This window comes from Microchirus variegatus, assembly GCF_963457635.1.
Source record: "Microchirus variegatus genome assembly, chromosome: 18".
Classification (NCBI taxonomy): Eukaryota; Metazoa; Chordata; class Actinopteri; order Pleuronectiformes; family Soleidae; genus Microchirus; species Microchirus variegatus.
In genome coordinates this window covers 1,325,548-1,350,152 of record NC_139819.1, presented here as the reverse complement: position 1 = coordinate 1,350,152, position 24,605 = coordinate 1,325,548, and the positions used below count along the sequence as shown (strand labels likewise).

General features: G+C 41.7%; 1 protein-coding gene across 1 annotated transcript in view; it reads right to left on the bottom strand.

Annotated features, from left to right (window-relative positions):
* The window catches only part of ttc28 (tetratricopeptide repeat domain 28), a 301,137-nt gene that overhangs the window by 13,321 nt on the left and 263,211 nt on the right, over nucleotides 1–24,605 (bottom strand). Inside the window, exons 10-13 of the mRNA XM_083904827.1 lie at nucleotides 24,080–24,189; nucleotides 13,081–13,210; nucleotides 12,778–12,996; nucleotides 8,487–8,646 (exon numbers count right to left, since the gene is read on the bottom strand). Coding sequence (XP_083760953.1) covers nucleotides 8,487–8,646; nucleotides 12,778–12,996; nucleotides 13,081–13,210; nucleotides 24,080–24,189 — 619 coding nt within the window. The remainder of the gene's footprint in view (nucleotides 1–8,486; nucleotides 8,647–12,777; nucleotides 12,997–13,080; nucleotides 13,211–24,079; nucleotides 24,190–24,605) is intronic.

The window sequence follows — 24,605 nt, the reverse complement described above, 5'->3', positions numbered from 1 at the left end:
GGAATCTCGCGTCAACGAACGCCGCTAGTGATCACGACGTCGCGTTTGTCCTGCGTCTAGGTCTAGTCTACGGGAGTAGACTACACCCCGGTGGTGTACACCCAAATGAAGCCCAAGTGTGAAAACGACCTAAAATTATCGTGAATAGCCATGATTTATGAACCCGCCATAAGTAGAATTAGAATGGGGTCGTACCTATGTTCCCCGGGTCCTATGTTCCCCGATTGGGGAGCATCGGCCCTTTTTTTAAAAAAAGGGTCCGATGTTCCCCACTTTGTGGAAGCCTGGGTGTGGAACTCCAGGGTAAAGGCTTAGGGTAAGGGTTAGGGGTAGGGTCCTATGTTCCCCGGGTCATTTTGGATGAACAGCGGGGAACATAGAACCCTTTTTTAAAGAAAGGGTCCCATGTTCCCCGGTCACATACAAAGCGGGGAACATAGGACCCTTTGGGTGAACAGCGGGGAACATAGGACCCTTTTCTTAAAGAAAGGGTCCTATGTTCCCCGGTCACATACAAAGCGGGGAACATAGGACCCGGGGAACATAGATACGGTCCCAATTAGAATTACTGTTTAGCTTAGCTTAGCGCCAGAAACATCAGAGGACAAGGAAACAACAAGACCATGGAGCTCCGTGACAATGTTATGTTGGCTAATGTAAACGTAAGGTTTGGCTAATAACATCCATCGCTAATTTTTCATGCTAGCACCCAAAACGTTACAGACCCCCACGCATATCGAAATCATGTTTTACGTCTGGAAAATGCCCTACAGGCCTAGCATAGGTACTGCATCGTTTAGACTGACGATTTGTTTGGATGAACTTTGTCTTGAATGATTTTCAAGGGTTTTTACGGGAAAACCTTTGAGAAACGACAAAGAAAAGATCGTACAGAGAAAGTTGTCTTTCTTTAAAACTTAATTTAAATGTCAACATGGCTTCTCATTCTCAGCTGGATGGTCAAGTTGTTGGCCAATAAGAACCAGGCAGGAAGTGAAGGTGCGAAAAAACCGTGTTGTTTTTTTTTTTTTACAAAAGGTCACTTTTGTTTTCGCTCTTTCAAACCCTGAAAACGCGTCATCTCCAATACAAAATAACCTGAAATCACAGCTGGAATATGGTCCAGAAATAAAAATAAAAGCATGGAAAATAATAATAAATGTAGTATATGGTACGTATGTGGATGTAGAGGAACATATCATCTGGGATTCTTTCTCCAGTGGAGCAGAATTGTGAGTCTCTCTTGTTATAAAAAGACGAGTCGAGCCGAGCTGATGAAACCCTTATCAACTCTGATGAGTGTGTGTGTGTGTGTGTGTGTGTGTGTGTGTGTGTGTGTGTGTGTGTTCTTGTACTTGCGGCATACTGAGGACCAGTGAGGGTTTTTAACCAACAAAGTGAGGTAATTTTTACGGAGTGAGGACATTTTGGCCCGTCCTCACTTTGTTTTCATTGAAATCCCTTCCTTAGGTTGCTATAACATGCTATACTCAATTTGTCAAAAATTTTAATTTTGGACCACTTTTTCTCAAATTTTGGACCATAATTTTTTTTCAAATAATTGGACCAAATTTTTTTTCAAATAATTGGACCAAATTTTTTTTCAAATAATTGGACCAAATTTTTTTTCAAATAATTGGACCACATTTTTTTTCAAATAATTGGACCAAATTTTTTTTTTCAAATTTTGGACCAAATTTTATTTTTCAAATTTTGGAACAAATTTTATTTTTTTAAATTTTGGACCAAATTTTTTTTTTCAAATGTTGGATCCAATTTTTTTTTTGTCAAATTTTGGACCAAAAATTTTGGGTCAAATTTTTTTTTTCAAATTTTGGGTAAAACATTTGTTTCTAATTTTGGGTCAATTTTCTTTTTCAAATTGTGGGTCAATTTTTTTTTCAAATTTTGGAAGACATAGTATAGTATGACGTTTTTGTCAAATTTTGGACCAACATTTTTTTGGTCAAATTCTTTTTTAAATTTTGGTTGACGTAGTATAGTATGACGTTTTTGTAAAATGTTGGACCAAAAATTTAAAAAATAAAATAAAATCGAAAAAGTTTTCCAGCCCTTTTTGCTCTGGGGCTCCACCTGCAGACATTTTATGGTACTGCAAACAGTAGTTCTTTGTAGATGTCGTTCATGAAGTAGATATTTGTAATTGTGTTGATTTATAAAGTGGAAATGCTGGTCCTCAGTATGCAGCAAGTACAAGAATGTGTGTGTGTGTGTGTCACATACAAAACGGGGAACATAGGACCCGGGGAACATAGATATGGTCCCAATTAGAATTACTGTTTAGCTTAGCTTAGCGCCAGAAACGTCAGAGGACAAGGAAACAACAAGACCATGGAGCTCCGTGACAATGTTATGTTGGCTAATGTAAACGTAAGGTTTGGCTAATAACATCCATCGCTAATTTTTCATGCTAGCACCCAAAACGTTACAGACCCCCACGCATATCGAAATCATGTTTTACGTCTGGAAAATGCCATACAGGCCTAGCATAGGTACTGCATCGTTTAGACTGACGATTTGTTTGGATGAACTTTGTCTTGAATGATTTTCAAGGGTTTTTACGGGAAAACCTTTGAGAAACGACAAAGAAAAGATCGGTTGTCTTTCTTTAAAACTTAATTTAAATGTCAACGTGGCTTCTCATTGTCAGCTGGATGGTCAAGTTGTTGGCCAATAAGAACCAGGCAGGAAGTGAAGGTGCGAAAAAACCGTGTTGTTGTTTTTTTTTTTACAAAAGGTCACTTTTGTTTTCGCTCTTTCAAACCCTGAAAACGCGTCATCTCCAATCCAAAATAACCTGAAATCACAGCTGGAATATGGTCCAGAAATAAAAATAAAAGCATGGAAAATAATAATTAATGTAGTATATGGTACGTATGTGGATGTAGGAAAACATATCATCAGGGATTCTTTCTCCAGCAGTGGAGCAGAATTGTGAGTCTCTCTTGTTATAAAAAAGACGAGTCGAGCCGAGCTGATGAAACACTTATCAACGCTGATGAGTGTGTGTGTGTGTGTGTGTTCTTGTACTTGCGGCATACTGAGGACCAGTGAGGGTTTTTAACCAACAAAGTGAGGTAATTTTTACGGAGTGAGGACATTTTGGCCGGTCCTCACTTTGTTTTCATTGAAATCCCTTCCTTAGGTTGCTATAACATGCTATACTCAATTTGTCAAAAATTTTAATTTTGGATGACTTTTTCTCAAATTTTGGACCATAATTTTTTTTTCAAATAATTGGACCAAATTTTTTTTTTCAAATTTTGGACCAAATTTTTTTTTTCAAATTTTGGACCAAATTTTTTTTTTCAAATTTTGGAACAAATTTTATTTTTTTAAATTTTGGACCAAATTTTTTTTTACAAATGTTGGATCCAATTTTTTTTTTGTCAAATTTTGGACCAAAAATTTTGGGTCAAATTTTTTTTTTCAAATTTTGGGTAAAACATTTGTTTCTAATTTTGGGTCAATTTTCTTTTTCAAATTTTGGGTCAATTTTTTTTTCAAATTTTGGAAGACAGTATAGTATGACGTTTTTGTCAAATTTTGGACCAACATTTTTTTGGTCAAATTCTTTTTTAAATTTTGGTTGACGTAGTATAGTATGACGTTTTTGTAAAATGTTGGACCAAAAATTTAAAAAATAAAATAAAATCGAAAAAGTTTTCCAGCCCTTTTTGCTCTGGGGCTCCACCTGCAGACATTTTATGGTACTGCAAACAGTAGTTCTTTGTAGATGTCATTCATGAAGTAGATATTTGTAATTGTGTTGATTTATAAAGTGGAAATGCTGGTCCTCAGTATGCAGCAAGTACAAGAATGTGTGTGTGTGTGTGTGTGTGTGTGTGTGTGTGTGTGTCAAACACAGACACTGAGACCCATGTGGTTTTAAAGATGTTTACCCCGTCTGTGTTCATTGTGCATATTTATGACTGCAGACGTTTCCCATCGACTCGTTCCGAGTATTATTTTATGTTACTCTGCAAAAGTGTTCATGTGCATTGTTCTGACTGTTAATGTATACACACCAGTGTGTGTGTGTGTGTGTGTGTGTGTGGGGGGGTCATGTTTCCTTGTCCTCGTCCACTCACGCACACAGTGGAGCTGTTCTTTGATGAGAGGGTAATTCCAGCTTTAATTGAGTCTTGGAGCTCATTAAGCCTCTTTAATGGGCTGCTGGTAATAATCCACTCATTCTTTTTAGGCCTCAGAAAAAGGAAAAGGGGAAAGAATTCTAAAGCTCCTCGCGCTTCAGACTCCATCATCTATCAGCAAACGCCGGACAAAAGCTCCGAGTCATTTTAAGTCGCACATTGTCGGAGGTTTTGATGTCAGATAATGTAAAAAAAAAAAAAAAAGAAAAGTCAGTCTTTCTTTGACAGATTTGGGTCATTAGCGGTGTGGGAAAGTGCGGCGTTTCCCGCGATTACTTGTAATTAAGTGAAAGCAGGAGAATATTTCAGGGAACTGGGTCAGTGATTAACTTTACTTCCAGTGTTGGGTCCAATTTGACCCATTTTTTTTTGTTTTACAACTTATTTCCCATTTTTAATGCCTCAAAAGCCATCGATATCCTCCAGACTCTAGTCAGAAAGTGGTTTTGTTTGGCTTGGTGACACCTAGTGGATGAGTGGTGGAGCAAGTTGCCTTTCAAATGGAAAAGGTTCAGAGTTTGATTCCCTGTCTCCACTAGTCTATATGTCGATGTGTCTTTGTTTACGCCTCCATGTCGGCAGGAAGACTTTGCGACTGAATTATTGAAGGCGAACCATGAATAAGAAAACTCGCTATGCTGTCGTATGTTTTGGTTGTGTTTACCCACAATGCCCTGCGTTGTAGTCCACCGAGACCTACGTCTTTAGGCGGACCAGAGTTCACTTCGAGGAGAAAACCAGTTCCTGTTCACACTGGCAGATGCTCGGTGAACCTGAACGCTAACATAACGCCATCATGCTGGTTTTTTCGTTTCGAGTCGTTTGAAGACGCGGCTGAGGTCATTTTTCACTGTACGATAAAAACGCGTGATTTTTGGTGACATTTGAGGTCAATTTGGCTGCTGTACACACTGCACACTGACTTTAATGCGGAGTCGGTGCTGCCTTTTGCAGCCGTAGCAGCTTCTACACTTCGTCCCGAAGGTGCTCGATGGGGTTCTTCTCAGGTTCTTCCACACCAAACCATGTGTTTGTGGGCTTTGCTCTGTGCACTCTGAATCAGTCATGTTGGAGTCGAAAAAGGGTTCTTGACACAAAGTTGGAATCGTAGCGTTGTCCAAAACGTCTTGGGATGTGGAAAAAGCAGCAGTGAGAGGAAGCCCAAAGCCTGATTGAAACACCTGAATTCAATCTCCAAATATCCTTTTTGTCCATAGAGCGTATGTTTCGACTCAGCAGCCACATTATTATAAGGTACAAAGGACACACTGTGTAATAATACAGTGTCTGGCAGTAGCTCATCTTCAGCTTGTGTTCAGAGATGGTCTTCGGCTGATTTCGTCTATCTATGATTTCTGGCTCCATTTTCACATAAATCCAACAGATGATTGTGCGTTGCAATAGATAAAAAGGCTAGCTGCTTGGCTAGATAACTAGCGATAGTTAGGCTCGCTACTTAGCTAGATAACGTTATAGATAGATAGATAGATAGATAGATAGATAGATAGATAGATAGATAGATAGATAGATAGATAGATAGATAGATAGATAGATAGATAGATAGATAGATAGCACATTATCCATCTATCTATCTATCTATCTATCTATCTATCTATCTATCTATCTATCTATCTATCTATCTATCTATCTATCTATCTAAGCTGGATAGCTAGCTCTAGAGGGGGATAGATAGATGATGGCGTAAGCTCGGTAGGTTTCTAGATAGATAGATAGATAGAGAGCTAGCTAGCACCTTATCTATCTATCTATCTATCTATCTATCTATCTATCTATCTATCTATCTATCTATCTATCTATCTATCTATCTATCTATCTATCTATCTATCTATTGAAGCTGGATAGCTAGCTAGAGCGGGATAGATATATGATGTGTAAGCTAGGTAGGTTTCTAGATAGATAGAAAAATGGACAATGTGCTAGCTAGCTAGCTTTCTATATCTATCTTTCTATCCATCTATCTATGCTGGATAGCTAGCTGGAGCGCGATGGATAGATGATGGCGTAAGCTAGGTAGGTTTCTAGATAGATAGATAAATGGACAATGTGCTAGCTAGCTAGCTTTCTATATCTATCTATCTATCTATCTATCTATCTATCTATCTATCTATCTATCTATCTATCTATCTATCTATCTATCTATCTATCTATGTATCTATCTATCTATCTATCTATCTATCTATGCTGGATAGCTAGCTAGAGCGGGATGGATAGATGATGGCGTAAGCTAGCTAGGTTTCTAGATAGATAGATAAATGGATAATGTGCTAGCTAGCTTTCTTCCTTTCTTTCCAGGTGAGGTTCAGTGTACAGACCTGTGTCTTCTTGACCTCTGCTGACATGCTTTTATTTGAGTGAGCACAAAAACTATTATCAACTATCCTCTCCATTTTCTCTTCCTCCCTCCATCATATTCCTATATTCACTCCTCACACCTCAGGGTCGCTGTGTCTCTTTTCCCTCCTGCACTCTGGAGGACGACTGGGCCGGTAAGTGGTGCCATATTGTGCCCATCCAGGCGCGGTGGTGTGTGCTCGGGTTCCTATTGGAGCAGTAAATGAGCTGCTAATGGAGCAGGAGGGGCCCGGTCTCGTCGGGGTGGCAGAGGCTGGCACTGGGCAGAGCAGCTGGTCCCGATGGATCAAACACCAAACCAGAGAAACGAGGCTAACGACAGACGCGGCGTCGACCCGATTGGCCGGTTTTCACTGTTGATATATATCTCGCGCAATTTTCACTCTCCGCTCGCGCTGTTTTTCCCTCCGGCTACGTTCCCTGTTCCCTGTGAGCTCTTTATTCATCTGCCTTTTTAGCCGCAAACAGCCATCTCGACTTTCCTCAGAGAAGACAAAAAAAAAAAAACTCGCACTTTTTCTTGTCATGTTGGCTGTTTTTTTTAGTTGGGTTCAGCGGCCCGGCTTCTCCAAAGAGCCATTATTCCGTCTCATTTATTCCCACTGGGAGAACGAGAGTCTTGGAGGACCTGTCATCGCAGAGCGCAATGAGGCAGAATAACACTGATACACACACACACACACACACACACGGATAAAAGAACATATCTTCGGTTAACTTTGTCTGTGTTCAAGGTTCAAAACAATCGATTCGCCCATTCATATCAATGTTTATTTGGAAGATCCGGTATCGGTTCATAGAATCATCTGCTGTAATTGCATCTGACTTCCTGCGTCCTCTGTCCAAATCGATCTCGATGACCTTGAACGATTAGCGCCGGTGAAGCTAACAGCTAAGCTAACAGCTAATTCTGCAGAATCCTTCATTGGAAGACTCTTCTACACGGCAATTGCTTAATAGGCTTTGGCGTCGCGATCGTGATCGCACAGCACCCTCTACTGGACAACTTGATATTTGATGTTTTTAAAATGCCTGATGCACTTCAAGGCTGGAAAAGACTGTAAAAAGTGCATACATGGAACTAATTGTGGGAGTACTATCTATCTATCTATCTATCTATCTATCTATCTATCTATCTATCTATCTATCTATCTATCTATCTATCTATCTATCTATCTATCTATCTATCTATCTATCTATCTATCTATCTATCTATCTATCTATCTATCTATCTTGCTTTGCTGGATAGCTAGCTAGAGTGGGATGGATAGATGATGTGTAAGCTAGGTAGGTTTCTAGATAGATAGATAAATGTATAATGTGCTATCTATCTATCTATCTATCTATCTATCTATCTATCTATCTATCTATCTATCTATCTATCTATCTATCTATCTATCTATCTATCTATCTATCTATCTATCTTAGCTGGATCGCTAGCTTGAGCGGGATAGATAGATGATGTGTAAGTTTGGTAGGTTTCTAGATAGATAGATAAATGGATAATGTGCTAGCTAGCTAGCTTTCTATCCATCTAACATAATTTTGGTATGAAAAAACTGAAATCACGATTCATACATGAAGTTCTGGACGAGAAAACACAGGCACAGAACGCATTGCCTGATTCCTGTGTCCACCGGGTGGTGCTGTGGAGCTATTGCTACGTCACAACATTAACGTGTAAGTGTCTTAAAGCTCGGACAACTTCCTGTTCCATGTACGAACATTTCTTTTTATTTGCCATTGACACGACAACGCCTGGAGTTTTCACGACACGTTGTCGTCAATGTATTTTAGGACGACCCGTTCAATACGGTAGGCGAGGCACACCAAAGTGTGGAAACATGTTATTTCCTGTTGCCAATAGGTGGCACCGTGACTCTTCTTATAAAACAGGAGTGGATTGCCGCAAAACGTAACAGTCTTCAAACGTCTCACCTGCTGTAGTAAGACTCGACTCCGAGGGCCTCGCGGGCGCTGGCGATGTGCTGCTCCAGCGACGACCCGCCGACCAATCCGCCGCCTCCTCCCTCCTGGAAGTCCGACCCTGCGTCTGACACGCCCTCGCCCAGGTACACCTCGTGAAACTTCAGGATACCTGAGGACAGAGGAAAAAATGCAAATGCAAATGTGTAAGATGGGAGCTATTTCAATCGCTCATAAGCGTCGGGATTGTTTTGACTGAAAGCTCGCGTGTGTGTGTGTGTGTGTGTGTGTGTGTGTGTGTGTGTGTGTGTGTGTGTGTGTGTGTGTGTGTGTGTGTGTGTGTGTGTGTGTGGAGGAGTGAAATGAATAAAACAAATAACGTTCAATAAAAGATATGAGGCGGCTGTCGGCGCCATCTGCTGCCTGCCGTCAGAGCTGAGCTGGGTTTCACACAGAGGAAAGTGTGTGTGAGTGTGTATTCTTGTATTTGTTACCTCTTAAGGACTTACATGCACAGCTTAATCCAGCTATGGTCATAGTCTGACTAAGACGACATGGACATGTGGTTGTGGTGTTGTCCGGTCCAACACTCGTCCAACTATGCGTATACATGCAGGAGTAATCGGTCTATGAATCGTATTATCCAGGTATGTTAGTCTGACTAAGACTAGTTCGATTTTAGTCGGACTAACGTGTTAAGAAAACTGAATTATGGTCTTAGTCTGACTAAAATCAGACTTTTAAACTGTATGTAAACACACTTGAATTTGAAGATGTTAATTTTGGTGACTCCAGTCCGACTAAGCATATACATGCAGGAGTAATCGGACTATGAATCGCATTATCCAGGTATGCTAGTCTGACTAAGACTAGCTCGATTTAAGTTGGACTATCTGTCATGGCAGATAACATTTTGTGAATTTTCCATAACGCCAAGTCCGACTCCAGTCCGACTCTAGTCTGACTCCAGTCTGACTAAGCATATACGTAAATGCAGGAGTAATCGGACTATGAATCGCATTATCCAGGTATGCTAGTCTGACTAAGACTAGCTTGATTTTAGTTGGACTATCTGTCATGGCAGATAACATTTTGTGAATTATCCATAACGCCAAGGCGGACTCCAGTCCTACTCCAGTCTGACTAAGTATATATGTACATGCAGGGGTAATCGGACTATGAATCACATTATCCAGGTATGCTAGTCTGACTAAGACTAGCTCGATTTTAGTTGGACTATCTGTCATGGCAGATAAAATTCTGTGATTTATCCAGAATGCCAAGTCCGACTCCAGTCCAACTCCAGTCCGACTAAGCATGTACGTACATGCAGCAGTAATCGGACTATTTATGGCATTATCCAGGTATGTAAACACACTTGAATTTGAAGATGTTGACTTTGGTGACATAACCTGAACTAATACAACTAAAATAATGCAGAAGTAAGTAATAATTTGTAGCCCCGTTTTACTGACGGCAGGCTGTTCAGAGGCGGCCATGTTCCCTGACCAGCTGTATGCCAGGGCCTGCCAGAAAGTGACAGACAGACGATTAGTGAGGAAGTGGCTTCCTGTTAGCCCGAGGCAACACTCGGCGCTTTGAAGACCTCCACTCATCCCTGCAGTGTCCCTCCCCACCATATGATTGGTGCTGGGGGGGGGTCAAGTTCACTCGGTTGCCTTGGAGCTGCTTCGGAGCAAATGTTCAGACCTGGTGTTGCGACACATGGCCGCGGCGAAAAAACAAGTCACAGGAGTTGTGTGATGAACACTTAGCCTAACAAACAGTGGTGCAGCCTGTTCTCTTCAGGAAAAGGGAATTTCATGAAATAATAATAAAGTCCGACTGCAGTCCGATTACGTGGATACATGCAGGAGTAATCTGACTATGAATGGCATTATCCAGGTATGTTAGTCTGACTAAGACTAGCTCGATTTTAGTTGGATTCTGTCATGGTAGATAAAATTGTGTGTATTATCAAGAAGGCCAAGTCTGACTCCAGTCCGACTAATGAATCGCATTATCCAGGTATGTTAGTCTGACTAAGACTAGCTCGATTTTAGTTGGACTATCTGTCACACCAGATAAAATGTTGTGAATTATCCAGACTGCCAAGTCCGACTCCAGTCCGACTTAGCATATACATGCAGTAGTAATCGGACTATGAATCGCATTATCCAGATATGCTAGTCTGACTAAGACTAGCTCGATTTCAGTTTGACTATCTGTCATGGCAGATAAAATACTGTGAATTATCCAGAACGCCAAGTCCGACACCAGTCCGACTCCAGTTTGACGAAGCATATATGTACATGCAGGAGTAATCGGACTATGAATCGCATTATCCAGGTATGTTAGTCTGACTAAGACTAGCTCGATTTTAGTTGGACTATCTGTCATGGCAGATCAAATTTTGTGAATTATCCAGAACGCCAAGTCCGATTCCAGTCCGACTCCTGTCCGACTAAGCATAATGCGTACATGCAGGAGTAATGTGACTATGAATGGCATTATCCAGGTATCTTAGTCCGACTAAGGTTAGCTCGATTTTAGTCAGACTAAGGTTTTAAGAAAACTGAATTATTGTCTTAGTCCGAATAAAATCTGACGTTTGACCTTGTCAGGACCAGTGGTCCTCATGAAGACCTCAGAACACCTGGTCCTAATGAGGCAGAACCTGATTTCTTAGGAACTGGTTAAGTTTATACATTTCGAACAATAAACAAATAAGGTAATATCCCCGACCCGAATGTTCCACAGAATCGGGGGGTAGGTTGTGTTTGTTCCGACTCGGTGAAACCCAGCACCACATTTTCCTGTTGGCGCGTGTGTGTGTGTGTGAAGATGTCGTCTGTGTTATTTGGCTCTGTCGCTATCAATTAGCGCCGCTCATTGGCATATAGATACCCTGTGAGGCGGGGGGGGGGGCAGGGGGGGCCGGGCGGGGCGAGGCGGGGGGGGGCAGGTCCTGACGGTGGAGTGGCAGGTGGCGCTGCCACTTGGTGTTAGAGCCCGTCTTCTTACTCTGCAGCTGAAAACACGCCTGCAGCCTCCAGGCCTTTTATCCGCTTTGATGCCAACGAGCATCATGTGCACACACACATATACACACACACATGCTGGTGTGTGTGTATATGTGTGTGTGTGTGTGTGTGCACCACTGTTGCTGTTGGGGCGTTGAAAACGGGAAAAGCTGCTTCAATAAAACCCGGTTTGAAGGCATCACACTGGTAACAGTGGCGTCCACCACGATCCGAAGGCTCTTTTAATTATTTACGGCCCTGTTCGAACCTTGAAACCCTCTAACGGGAGACTTTTAACTTTTAACCGTTTCAGGCGAGACTGAACTCCAGCTCCATCTGTGCTCCTTAGTGTTTTATTCTCGTATTCTTTCATTCCGGTGTCGAATCCGTGCCTCGTTTTACTCATTGCACACAAGAACGCGTTACAAGTCATTCGACAAGCTTCGTAAAAACAATGTTAAAAACAAAACCAATAGTGGAAAAGAGTGGGTTTTATGGCTATTTTAAAGTGATTATACACTTAGAAAAACCACAATAATGGGTAGTGTGAGGATAAAGTCATAATGTTATGAGAATAATGTCGTAAAAATATGAGAATGAAGTCGTAATCTTATGAGAATAAAGTCGTAATCTTATTCGAAATAAAGTCGTAATCTTATGAGAATAAATGTGTAAGATTATGCTAATAAAGTCGCAATTTTATGAGAATAAAGTCATAATCTTATGAGAAAAACATCGTAATTTCATCAGAATAACATAATGTTATGAGGATAAAGTCGTAATATTATGAGAATAACATAATTTTATGAGAATAAAGTCTTAATATAGTGAAAATAACATTGTAATCTTATGAGAATAAAGTCGTAATCTTATGGGGATAAAGTCGTAAAAATATGAGAATAAAGTCGTAATCTTATGAGAATAACGTCGTAATATAGTGAGAATAAAGTCTTAATATAGTGAGAATAAAGTCGTAATCTTATTAGAAATAAAGTCGTAATCTTATGAGAATAAATGTGTAAGATTATTCTAATAAAGTCGCAATTTTTTGAGAATAAAGTCGTAATCTTATGAGAAAAACATCGTAATTTTATGAGAATAACATAATTTTATGGGAATAAAGTCGTAATCTCGAGAGAATAACATCGTAATAGTATGAGAATAAAGTCGTAATCTTTTTAAAATAAAGTGTTAATATTTTGAGGATAAAGCAGTAATAATATTATTAAAATAAAGTCCTCGGATTTGAGTCTGAACAAAAGCCTGGAGTGGATGGTTACCTGCTCCTGGAGCCAGCAGCCAGCTGTATAAATAACCGGCTGCCATGGAGAAGTAAAGCACCAGGGCTCTCTGGCTGTTCACCGTGTCCAGGATGTGCTCAACGGTCACCGGGGTGTAAGGGTCCGAGTCCTGCTGCCCGGTCTGACGCTCCACCAGCAGGTCGGCGAAGGCTCGCGTACGACCTCGCTCTGCCACCGCCAACGCCTCGTCGTGGTGACCTGAGGGGGTCAGAGGTCAATGCTAATTACACCACCACCTTTCAGTGTGTGTGTGTGTGTGTGTGTGTGTGTGTGTGGACATACCGAGGCTGACCAGGACCCTCTGGAGAGCCTGGTAACAGGACGTCTGCAGGTCAAACAGGGAGAGTTTGTAGTCGGTGCTGTGCTGGGCTTCGTGGCGGATCGTCTCGAACAGCGCAGACGCTCGGTAAAGCTGCGGGAAAAAACAACAACAACAACAACAAACATTATAAACACTGCTACACGTACAAAATGGTGGAATTGTGTTTCAGAGAACCCGGGGTTAACTGCTTAACCTAAAGTTCTTTTTCAACATGTGTTTAACCCCACTCATGTTTCAGAGAACCAGGGTTAGCTCCTTAACCTAAAGATCTCTTTCAACACGTGTTAAACCGCACTCATGTTTCAGAGAACTGGGGTTAACTCCTTAACCTAAAGTTCACTTTCAACGTTCGCTTAACCTGACTCGTGTTTCAGAGAACCGGGGTTAACCGCTTAACCTAAATATCTCTCTCAACAATTGCTTAACCTTACTCGTGTATCAGAGAACCGGGGTTAAACCCCTTAACCTAAAATTGTCTTTCAACACTTGTTTAATCTCGTGTGTGTTTCTGAGAACCAGGGTTAACTCCTTAACCTAAAATGTTCCTGAAACATTAATTTCACCTTGCTTATGTTTCACAGAACCAGGGTTAACTCCTTAACCTAAAGTTTTCTTTCTTATTTTTCAGAGAACTGGGGTTAACCCCTTAACCTTAAAGTCAACTGCTGGTCTCACTTTACTAGCGCAGCTGTTTTCCGCCTCCACTGCCTTGCCCTTCGTTTTAAATGTAACAATCATTTGTTTACATTTCAAAGTTACACACTGCAGCTTTAAAGACCACCGGCACATTATTGTCCTGTTAATATCTGTAATAAATCCATTTAAAAGAATCATATGTGACATTTGACTCAAAGAGAACGACAGTAAAAATGTAAATATACAGTTTGTATGAGACCCCGGGTCAGATTAGAAGATGGATAATGCTTTTTGCCCACTAGGTGGCAGCATCCCGCCTCACTGATCATCACTGATCACCACTTGCTGCTGCTGCTGCCTTGCAATTATGCTTTTTTTTTTCCTCCCTGTCTCTCAACAGAGAGGGAAAACACTGTAATGTAGCTTGATGAATCACCGTGAAACACGAGTTAACCTCGGATCTTCTTGGACGTGGGAAAAATGATGAAGAAGAAGAAGAAGAAGAGAAGAAACCACTGAGCATCATGGACAGAGAAGAGTAAATGCTCAGTGGACTCAGTGGAGCCTCTGTCTCCTGTTATTGGACCGTTTTTCTATTCAGAGGCTCAGACGCTGAGACAGACAATAGTGAGGTGGAGCTGGAGGGAAAGTGTTGCACAGCGGTCGGGTGGAGCCGCTCAGGAGTGCTGATTCATGGGAGCTTTTATTGATTTCCTATCTCTGCGCCTATGGCAACGCTGGAGGTTTGCGGGGACTGATATGGAGCCAGAGTTCAGCTGAGAGGCTGAAGCACTTTGCTACAACCACCATTTCTGCTTTCTTTATATAGTCAGAATAAAGTCGTAATCTTATGAGAATAAAGTCGTAATATTATGAGAATAAAGTCGTAATATAGTGAGAATAAAGTCGTAATCTTATGAGAATAATGTCGTAATATAGTCAGAATAATGTCGTTATATTATGAGAATAAAGTCGTAATAAAGTGAGAATAAAGTCGTAATCTTAAGAGAATAATGTCGTAATATAGTCAGAATAACGTTGTAATATTATGAGAATAACGTCGTAATATTATGAGAATAAAGTCGTAATAAAGTGAGAATAAAGTCGTAATCTTAAGAGAATAATGTCGTAATATAGTCAGAATAACGTTGTAATATTATGAGAATAACGTCGTAATATTATGAGAATAAAGTCGTAATAAAGTGAGAATAAAGTCGTAATCTTAAGAGAATAAAGTCGTAATCTTATGAGAATAATGTCGTAATATAGTGAGAATAACGTTGTAATATTATGAGAATAAAGTCGTAATATTATGAGAATAAAGTCGTAATAAAGTGAGAATAAAGTCGTAATCTTATGAGAATAATGTCGTAATATAGTCAGAATAACGTTGTAATCTTATGAGAATAACGTCGTAATATTATGAGAATAAAGTCGTAATAAAGTGAGAATAAAGTCGTAATATTATGAGAATAACGTCGTAATAAAGTGAGAATAACGTTGTAATCTTATGAGAATAACTTCGTAATCTTATGAGAATAAAGTCGTAATATTATGAGAATAACGTCGTAATAAAGTGAGAATAACGTTGTAATCTTATGAGAATAACTTCGTAATCTTATGAGAATAAAGTCGTAATATAGTGAGAATAACGTTGTAATATTATGAGAATAACGTCATAATCTTTTGAGAAGAAAGTCGTTAAATATGAGAATAAAGTATAAAGAGAATAAAGTTGTAATTAATCGTAATAAATTGTGTTTCGATTTGCAATATGCTTTTTTTTTTTTTTTTTTTTTTTTAATATAAAGATTTCGTGCAAAATATTCACCGCGTCATTGATTTAAAGCGTGACAGAGAATTCTCATCCAGACGCTAACGAGGCCTGACTCAAGTCTGCAGAGACGACAGAACGGTCAGGAATGAAAAAATAAAAAAATTGCAAATTTCTTTGTGATTTGCATGATTTTTCTCGTGACATTTGAAGAGACTTCCCTGGATCATCTTCAACCTCATCCTCCGAGGATTTACTGTAGGATCAGAGAAGCCACACTGTCCAACTGTCTCAACCATTTCACAGTTTTGTATCACAAATAATAAAAAAAGATCGAGGTCGTCTTCCTGTTTCCTCTTGAAGCCAACCAGGAAGTAAAAATACACAAAAAAGCCACCAGAGGGGGGCTGGGAATATCTGCGTCAGTAAACTTTATCGCGACTTTCAGCTAGATATCGATTTTTTTTTCAATATTTGCTCCAGTGCCATTGACCTCCGACCAAATCCAGAGGCTTCAAAATTCAGATTCTTGTGGGCGACGTCTTTGCGATTTGCCCGTTTGTTTTTTAAAAAATTGTGATTTCTCTTCCAAAACGAGACAAAGAAGTGAAGTGGCTAAACATGGATTCTATCAGCGCTGAGGGTTTGCAGAGAGAAAGAAAGAAAGAAAGAAAGAAAGAAAGAAAGAAAGAAAGAAAGAAAGCGCACATACTGTATATGCATAGCCTCGGCTGGCGTATCCCAAGGTCACGCAGGAAAAGTGTGTCAGAGGGAGTGAAGTGAGGAGGAGGAGGAGGAGAAGGAGGAGGAGGAGAAGGAGGAGGAGGAGGAGGAGGAGGAGGCAGCGACCAGTGGAGAATCAGTGAGCTCTGCTGCATCAGTGCGAGAAAAAGAAGAAGAAGAAGAAGAAGACGGAGCTTCTGGTCTGAGGCTGATTGTGCTGATAAGACTGTGGGCTGATGCTGCAGCTCTAGTCTAATGTGTGAAGCTCGCAGACGTCGCCTTTAAGAGAGAAACTCATTTCTCACAGCGCTTTTTTTTTTTTTATCCCCTCTGGCCTGAAACCTTCTGGTGGGGTGAGAAACAATCGGAAAAAAAGTGCTGCGTCCACAGCGACCCTGATGGAGTTCGTACATAAGTTGCGTTCCTATCATGGTACGGTCCGGTGTGGAATGGTAAAGCCCTGGATCGGGCTTGAGTTTTGACTGGAGGAGAACCTTTACTTGGTAGGCGGGGTTTGCTAGGTCAACGAGATATATAGCGTGACGTCGTACCGGTGCGACGACAACGGACAACGGACATTGAACGTCAGACATCGAACGACGGACATTGAACGCGACACTACAGACATTGAACAACGGACATTGAACGCAACACGACAGAAATTGAACGACGGACATTGAACGTCAGACATCGAACGACAGACATCGAACGACAGAAATCGAACGACGGACATTGAACGTCAGACATTGAACGACGGACATTGAACGACGGACATTGAACGACAGACATTGAACGCGACACGACAGACATCGAACGAAGGACATTGAGCGACGGACATCGAAAGAGGGACATTGAATGACGGACATTGAACGACGGACATTGAACGACGGACATTGAATGACGGACATTGAACGACAGACATCGAACGACAGACATTGAACGCAACACGACAGACATCGAGCGACGGACATCTAACAACGGACATCGAACAACTGACATTGAATGACGGACATTGAAAGACAGACATTGAACGCGACACGACAGACAGACATTGAACGCGACACGACAGACATCGAACGAAGGACATCGAGCGACGGACATTGAATGCGACACGACAGACAGACATTGAACGCGACACAACAGACATTGAACAAAGGACATCGAGCGACAGACATCGAACGACGGACATTGAACGACGGACATTGAACGCGACATGACAGACAGACATTGAACGCGACACGACAGACATTGAACGCGACACGACAGACATTGAACGAAGGACATCAAGCGAAGGACATCGAGCGACGGACATTGAACGACGGACATTGAACGCAACACAACAGACATTGAACGACGGACATTGAACGACGACAGTTTTACCATTCACGCTTCAACGTTGGGTCTCAAAGAGCCAGGAATTTAACACATTTTATATCAGAAAATGACTTTTGATACTTAAGTATAGTAAATGTCTTAAACTTTAAGACTTTTTAGTTAAGTAATATTGTAAATAAAGTGATCTCAACATCTACCAAAGTCATTTCTGCTCACCTTTACTCAAGTACTCCTTTTAAAGTTGAATTACTAACATATTCTTCAATATAAACAACGGTAAATTACAATGAGACACAAACTTGGCGCTTTCCAAGGATCCCCTTCCTCGATACCAAGCCGCCAATACACCAAGTGAAGGCTTAACTGGTTAATCTTAATCAGTATCTGCTGATGACGCCTCACTGTTCTCCTCGGATCTGAGCTGATGTCAATAAAAATGTCCTCAGTGTAAACACGGCTTTGATTTGACACGTTAAGAAAAACGCTGGTGAGTTACAACACACGCGTACACGTGATTATTCTGGTAAAATATCCCCGTCTCTGGGGGCGAGGCGCTCATCCTTTAGAGATTAGCTCAATCTAGCGCGGAGCACTGATATTTAAATGAACATGTACTTATTAATTAATGTTTCTCTTCAGATATAGACGACGCGAGCGCTCCTGGAATTAATGAATGGAATCAGGACACATCGGCATCATCACCGCGTATCGCTTTTACGGGTAAAAATTAGTATTAGACGCGCGGAGGAGGAAGAACACGAGGTCAAGAACTCTCATTCTGTGGATGTTTTTATGAAATCCAACACAAATGAGGTCTTGGGAAAAAAAAGGGTATTTAAAAGGGTCACGCACAGCTCATGAATAAAAAATCTCATTCATATTTTTCAGGACAACGATGTCATTTCACCACTTCTGAATCACCCTGGGAGCGACAACGCCGTAACGTCGACGGCTAACAATTTACATTAAAAGACAAAAGATCAATTTGAATTAAAGCCATTGCTGTGGCTTTGTTGTGGTGAATTTCCATTATTGAGATAATCATGAATGGGATGAGCGGATGTGTGATGTTAGCCCAACATACAGACTCAGTGATTTATTCTGAAGCCACACAGGGGGGAGGAGTCTGCGTCCTTACAATCGTTCAATCAACTCCCGTTAATTTCTCGGCTTATTAACTAAAGAACATCAGGAGAACGTCCGAGTAGCGGTTCCAGAAGATCCGACGTGTACGGGTATCTCAAATTGAAGATACTCGTACGTTCGAGTCAGCGTATAATCACTTTAAAATAGCTGTCGTAGCCTTAGGAATTAGGCTTCTTAAAGGTTCGGAAGCTTACTACGCAAACAAAAAGGTCAAACAAGGTCCTTTCTGGCACGTGAAGGCCACCGTAGTTCCCAGTGTTTCAAGCTAACTTGAGACTATCTTTGGCCCGATAGTTCTTCTCATTTTGTTCTTCTCAACCGCAGCGACAACAAACCGCTAAATCCCTAAAACAATACATGGACTTTATCTGCAAGGCAAGAAAACCACATAGACTCGTACCAAAGCATACGTAAAGTTATTTCAGCTATTTCAAACCAGGTTTTTCCAATATTTATCCTTTAATTGACCTTCTAGGTTGAAGGGTCGGTCCAACTTTTGCAGCTAAAACAGACTTCCAAACTTCTTGGAAGACCTTCCCAAAGGTTCCTCAGGCACCGATGTTGGACGAGAAGGTTCTGGGCTCTCAAGCTCTTGTTCAAGGTCGTCCCAAAAGGTGCTCGATGGGGTTAAAGGTCAGGACTGTGTGTGGGATTTCAGTCAAGTTCTTCCACGGCAAACCATGTCTTTATAGTCTGTCCTGCTTTGTCCACTGGGACATTGTCCAAAATGTCTTGGTATGCTGAAGCGTAAAAAGCTTGTCCTTCATTGGAGTTAAGAGGTGGCCTAGAGAGCAAGGATTCAACACTTGTCCATATTGTGTAACCATCCAAACCCATTCACAACTAAAATCGTATCATTCCGCCATGACCTACATTCCGAGGATATTTTAAATCCGTCATTTACTGGATGAGTTTTGCTGCTTTACAAAAAAAAACGAGGTTGAAAATAGCATTTTTGGCCCGAGGTGAAGTCAAAACATTGCTGCGGTATGTACAGCGGCGTGTTACGCTAAGCTGCAGTCGGGGGGGTTCAAACGCGACGCCAACGCGCGTCCGCTAACGTCTACGGCTAACGTCGAGTGTTTTAAGTGGAAAAGCAAACACGCAGCTGAAAATATGCAGCACTGGCTTTTTTAAAATAACATTTCTTCAACACATTTTCCCTCGATATGACTCACGGTGCCTGAGCTGCAGTCGCCACCTTTGGTTCAGCTTTCCTTTTCCAAACTCTTGTTACAGATAATTGCAAACAGACAAAGCTACTTTTTTTTTTTTTTGGTAAAACTTATGATGCAGGACCCAGAAACAAAGCTATCTGGGTCACACACACACACACACACATAGACATGTTCTCTGTATAGCAAAGCAAAAAAAAAATTAAAGGTGCCATATGTAAGAATGTGGCCAAAAACAGTTACTACATTCAAATACCGAGGTCTTTTAGGGTTTAGTTTTTCTGACGTAACTGGCAACCCGCGGTTGCTCGGCAGCTGAGACTCTACTGACTGCAATGATCGGTAGACGGCGGTAGGTGGCGCCACATGACGCCAAAACATGATTCTAAACAAAAACATGATTTGCAGTCTGCAAAATATTTTTTTTTAATGCAAATATTTTGTCTGTACTGTTGTTGTTGGTGAGTTCAGTTTGTTATATGAACATTATTCCTGAGTCTCTGTGACATATTAGGAGGATTTAATGATTTATTACATAATGCACCTTTAAGCTAGCACTGGCGCCTGTACGATTAAAGGCGCCATATGTAAGAATGTGGCCAAAAACAGTTACTACATTCAAATTCAAAAATACAGAGGTCTTTTAGGTTTCGTTTTCTGACGTAACTGGCAACCCGTGGTTTGCACGGCAGCTGAGACTCTACTGACTGCAATGATTGGAGCAGTAGCAGCATATGAGACGCATTCAAAGGCCCCGGTAAATGTCATAATTTCTGTGTGACGCATTCAAAGACCCCGGTAAATGCCGTTATTTCTGTGGGATCTACAGGAGCAACATATGAGATGCATTCAGAAAACCTCGTAAATGCAGCTGAGACTCTATTGACTGCAATGATTAGTAGACGGCGGTAGGTGGCGCCACATGACGCCAAAACATGATTTCTAAACATAAAATATAATTTTTTAATGCAAATATTTTGTCTGTACTGTTGTTGTTGGTGAGTTCAGTTTGTTATATGAACATTATTCCTGAGTCTCTGTGACATATTAGGAGGATTTTATGATTTATTACATAATGCACCTTTAAGCTAGCACTGGTGCCTGTACGATTAAAGGTGCCATATGTAAGAATGTGGCCAAAAACGGTTACTACATTCAAATTCAAAATACCGAGGTCTTTTAGGTTTTGTTTTCTGACGTAGCTGGCAACCCGTGGTTTGCACGGCAGCTGAGACTCTACTGACTGCAATGATTGGAGCAGGAGCAGCATATGAGACGCATTCAAAGACCCCGGTAAATGTGGTCATTTCTGTGTGACGCATTCAAAGACCCCGGTAAATGTCATGACATCGGTAAATGACATATGAGATGCATTCAGAAAACCTCGTAAATGCAGCTGAGACTCTATTGACTGCAATGATTGGTAGACGGCGGTAGGTGGCGCCACATGACGCCAAAACATGATTTCTAAACATAAAATATAATTTTTTTATTGCAAATATTTTGTCTGTACTGTTGTTGTTGTTGGTGAGTTCAGTTTGTTATATGAACATTATTCCTGAGTCTCTGTGACATATTAGGAGGATTTAATGATTTATTACATAATGCACCTTTAAGCTAGCACTGGTGCCTGTACGATTAAAGGCGCCATATGTAAGAATGTGGCCAAAAACAGTTACTACATTCAAATTCAAAAATACAGAGGTCTTTTAGGTTTCGTTTTCTGACGTAACTGGCAACCCGTGGTTTGCACGGCAGCTGAGACTCTACTGACTGCAATGATTGGAGCAGGAGCAGCATATGAGACGCATTCAAAGACCCCGGTAAATGTCGTCATTTCTGTGTGACGCATTCAAAGACCCCGGTAAATGTCGTTATTTCTGTTGGATCTACAGGAGCAACATATGAGATGCATTCAGAAAACCTCGTAAATGCAGCTGAGACTCTATTGACTGCCATGATTGGTGGACGGCGGTAGGTGGCGCCACATGACGCCAAAACATGATTTCTAAACATAAAATATAATTTTTTAATGCAAATATTTTGTCTGTACTGTTGTTGTTGGTGAGTTCAGTTTGTTATATGAACATTATTCCTGAGTCTCTGATTTATTACATAATGCACCTTTAAATCAAAAAATGTTTTGAAGTAGATTTTGGGTAATGAAAGCGTCCGGCTAACATCCCTGCAGATTCACACACGTGACGTGACACCCGCCGCCGCCACCGCCGCCGCCACTGCCGCCGCCGCCGCTGTTCTCATACAGAGAAGTGGGGGGAAAAAAAAGTCATCTGGAGCTGTGGCGTGTGGACAGACTGTAAAGAGAGATGTTACGGGGATTTTCCATGGCTGCCAGGTGGGCAGTGGGCTGAGGAGAAGTGAACGTGGAGACGCTCCTGAGACCATGAGCACATGATGCAAAAAGTGATCTGTCACCTGTCGCGCTGAGACGAGAGCGTTCACGAGCTCAACAGACTCCTCGGCACGTAGCCAGCAGTCGCATGAGTGTGTGTGTGTGTGTGTGTGTGTGTGTGTGTGTGTGTGAGAGAGAGAGCTCTGCAGCCACCTGTCCTTCGTCTTCACCTGTTCTTCTTCGTCACTTTTCACCACCGAGCGCTTCGCTGAAAACTTTAAAATTCCGCGACGCTGCGTCTTTGCACACGTACGTCCTGCTCTCGTTCGTTAATCTCTGCCAACCGACAGATGTGCGCTTAATTAGAGGTCAGCGCTAACTACGGAGAGGTGGATTTGCTGGAAGGAGTCCAGATGGAGCAGCGAGTGGGGATTAGGGATGAGCGTGTTATTTGACGGTGTTATTTGTCAAATATTCTGAACTCCTTCTGCACATCTGAGAGCGAGTGGAAGCGATGTAGTAACGCTCACAGTGTTGTTGAGCTAACGAGACGCATTCAAAGACCCCGGTAAATGTCCTCACTTCTGTGGGATCTACAGAAGCAGAATACGAGACGCATTCAGGGACCCTGGTAAATGCCGTCAATTCTGGGGAATTTACAGAAGCAGCATACGAGACGCATTCAAAGACCCCGGTAAATGTCATCACTTCTGTGGGATCTACAGAAGCAGCAAACGGGACGCATTCAAAGACCACTGTAGATGTCGTCATTTCTGTGTGACGCATTCAAAGACCCCGGTAAATGTCGTTATTTCTGTGGGATCTACAGGAGCAGCATAGGAGATGCATTCAGAAAACCTCGTAAATGTCGTCACTTCTGTGGGATCTACAGAAGCAGCGAACGAGACGCATTCAAAGACCACGGTAAATGTCGTCATTTCTGTGGGATCTACAGGAGCAGCGAACGAGACGCATTCAAAGACCCCAGTAAATGACGTTATTTCTGTGGGATCTACAGGAGCAACATATGAGACGCATTCAGAAAACCTCGTAAATGTCGTCACTTCTGTGGGATCTACAGGAGCAGCATATGAGACGCATTCAAAGACCCCGGTAAATGTCGCAGCTTCTGTGGGATCTACAGGAGCAGCATACGAGACGCATTCAGGAAACTGCGTAAATGTAATCACTTCTGTGGGATCTACAGGAGCAGCATACGAGACGCATTCAAAGACCCCGGTAAATGTCGTCACTTCTGTGGAATCTACAGAAGCAGCATACGAGACGCATTCAGGAAACCTCGTAAATGTCGTCACTTCTGTGGGATCTACAGGAGCAGCGAAAGAGACGCATTCAAAGACCACTGTAAATGTCGTTATTTCTGTGGGATCTACAGAAGCAGCATATGAGACGCATTCAGGAAACCTCGTAAATGTCGCCACTTCTTCGGAATTTCTACAGGAGCAGTGTATAAGATGCATTCAAAGACCCCGGTAAATGTCGTCACTTCTGTGGGATCTACAGGAGCAGCATACGAGACGCATTCAGGAAACCTCGTAAATGTAATCACACATACGGTCCAATAAGTAAATGCTTGCCACTGCTGCCACCTTGTGGTTATAGATGCACCACACTTCAGGTCATCATTGGACTAGAAAGATTGGTTTTTATTCATAAAACACTCGATTCTGAATCTTTTTAACATATCTTTCAAAAACTAAAAACTTAATTGTTATTTATTTGCCCAAATAAACGAGGAACTGGTTGGGAAAATCCAACACCAGGTTCTCATTACTCATCACCGCGAGAGGCCTCACCTGATGTTGGGCTTCCTCCAGGTTCCCACTGGCCCAAAGCGAGAGCCCGAGACGGTGGCGGATCTTCGCCTCGTCCTCGCGTCGAGACAGCTGCTCGGCGAGCCGCAGGCCTGTAGGGGGGGAAGAAGAGCGAGAGTCGTCGTCAAGTTACTCGGGCGTCGGTTAGAGCAACAGATGTAAACGTAGCGTGGTGCTGATGTTCTGACAGAGAGGGCGTTTTGGATGTTTGGCCTCAGACATGAAAGACGCTGCGCTGTGCTCACACACACACACACACACACACACACACACACACACACACACACACACACACACACACACACACATTCTTGTACTTGCTGCATACTGAGGACCAGCATTTCCACTTTATAAATCAACACAATTACAAATATCTACTTCAAGAACGACATCTACAAAAAACTACTGGTTGCAGTACCATAAAATGTATGCAGGTGGAGCCCCAGAGCAGAAAGGGATGGAAATTTTTTGGGATTTTTTTTTTTTTCGGTCCAAAATTTGACAAAAC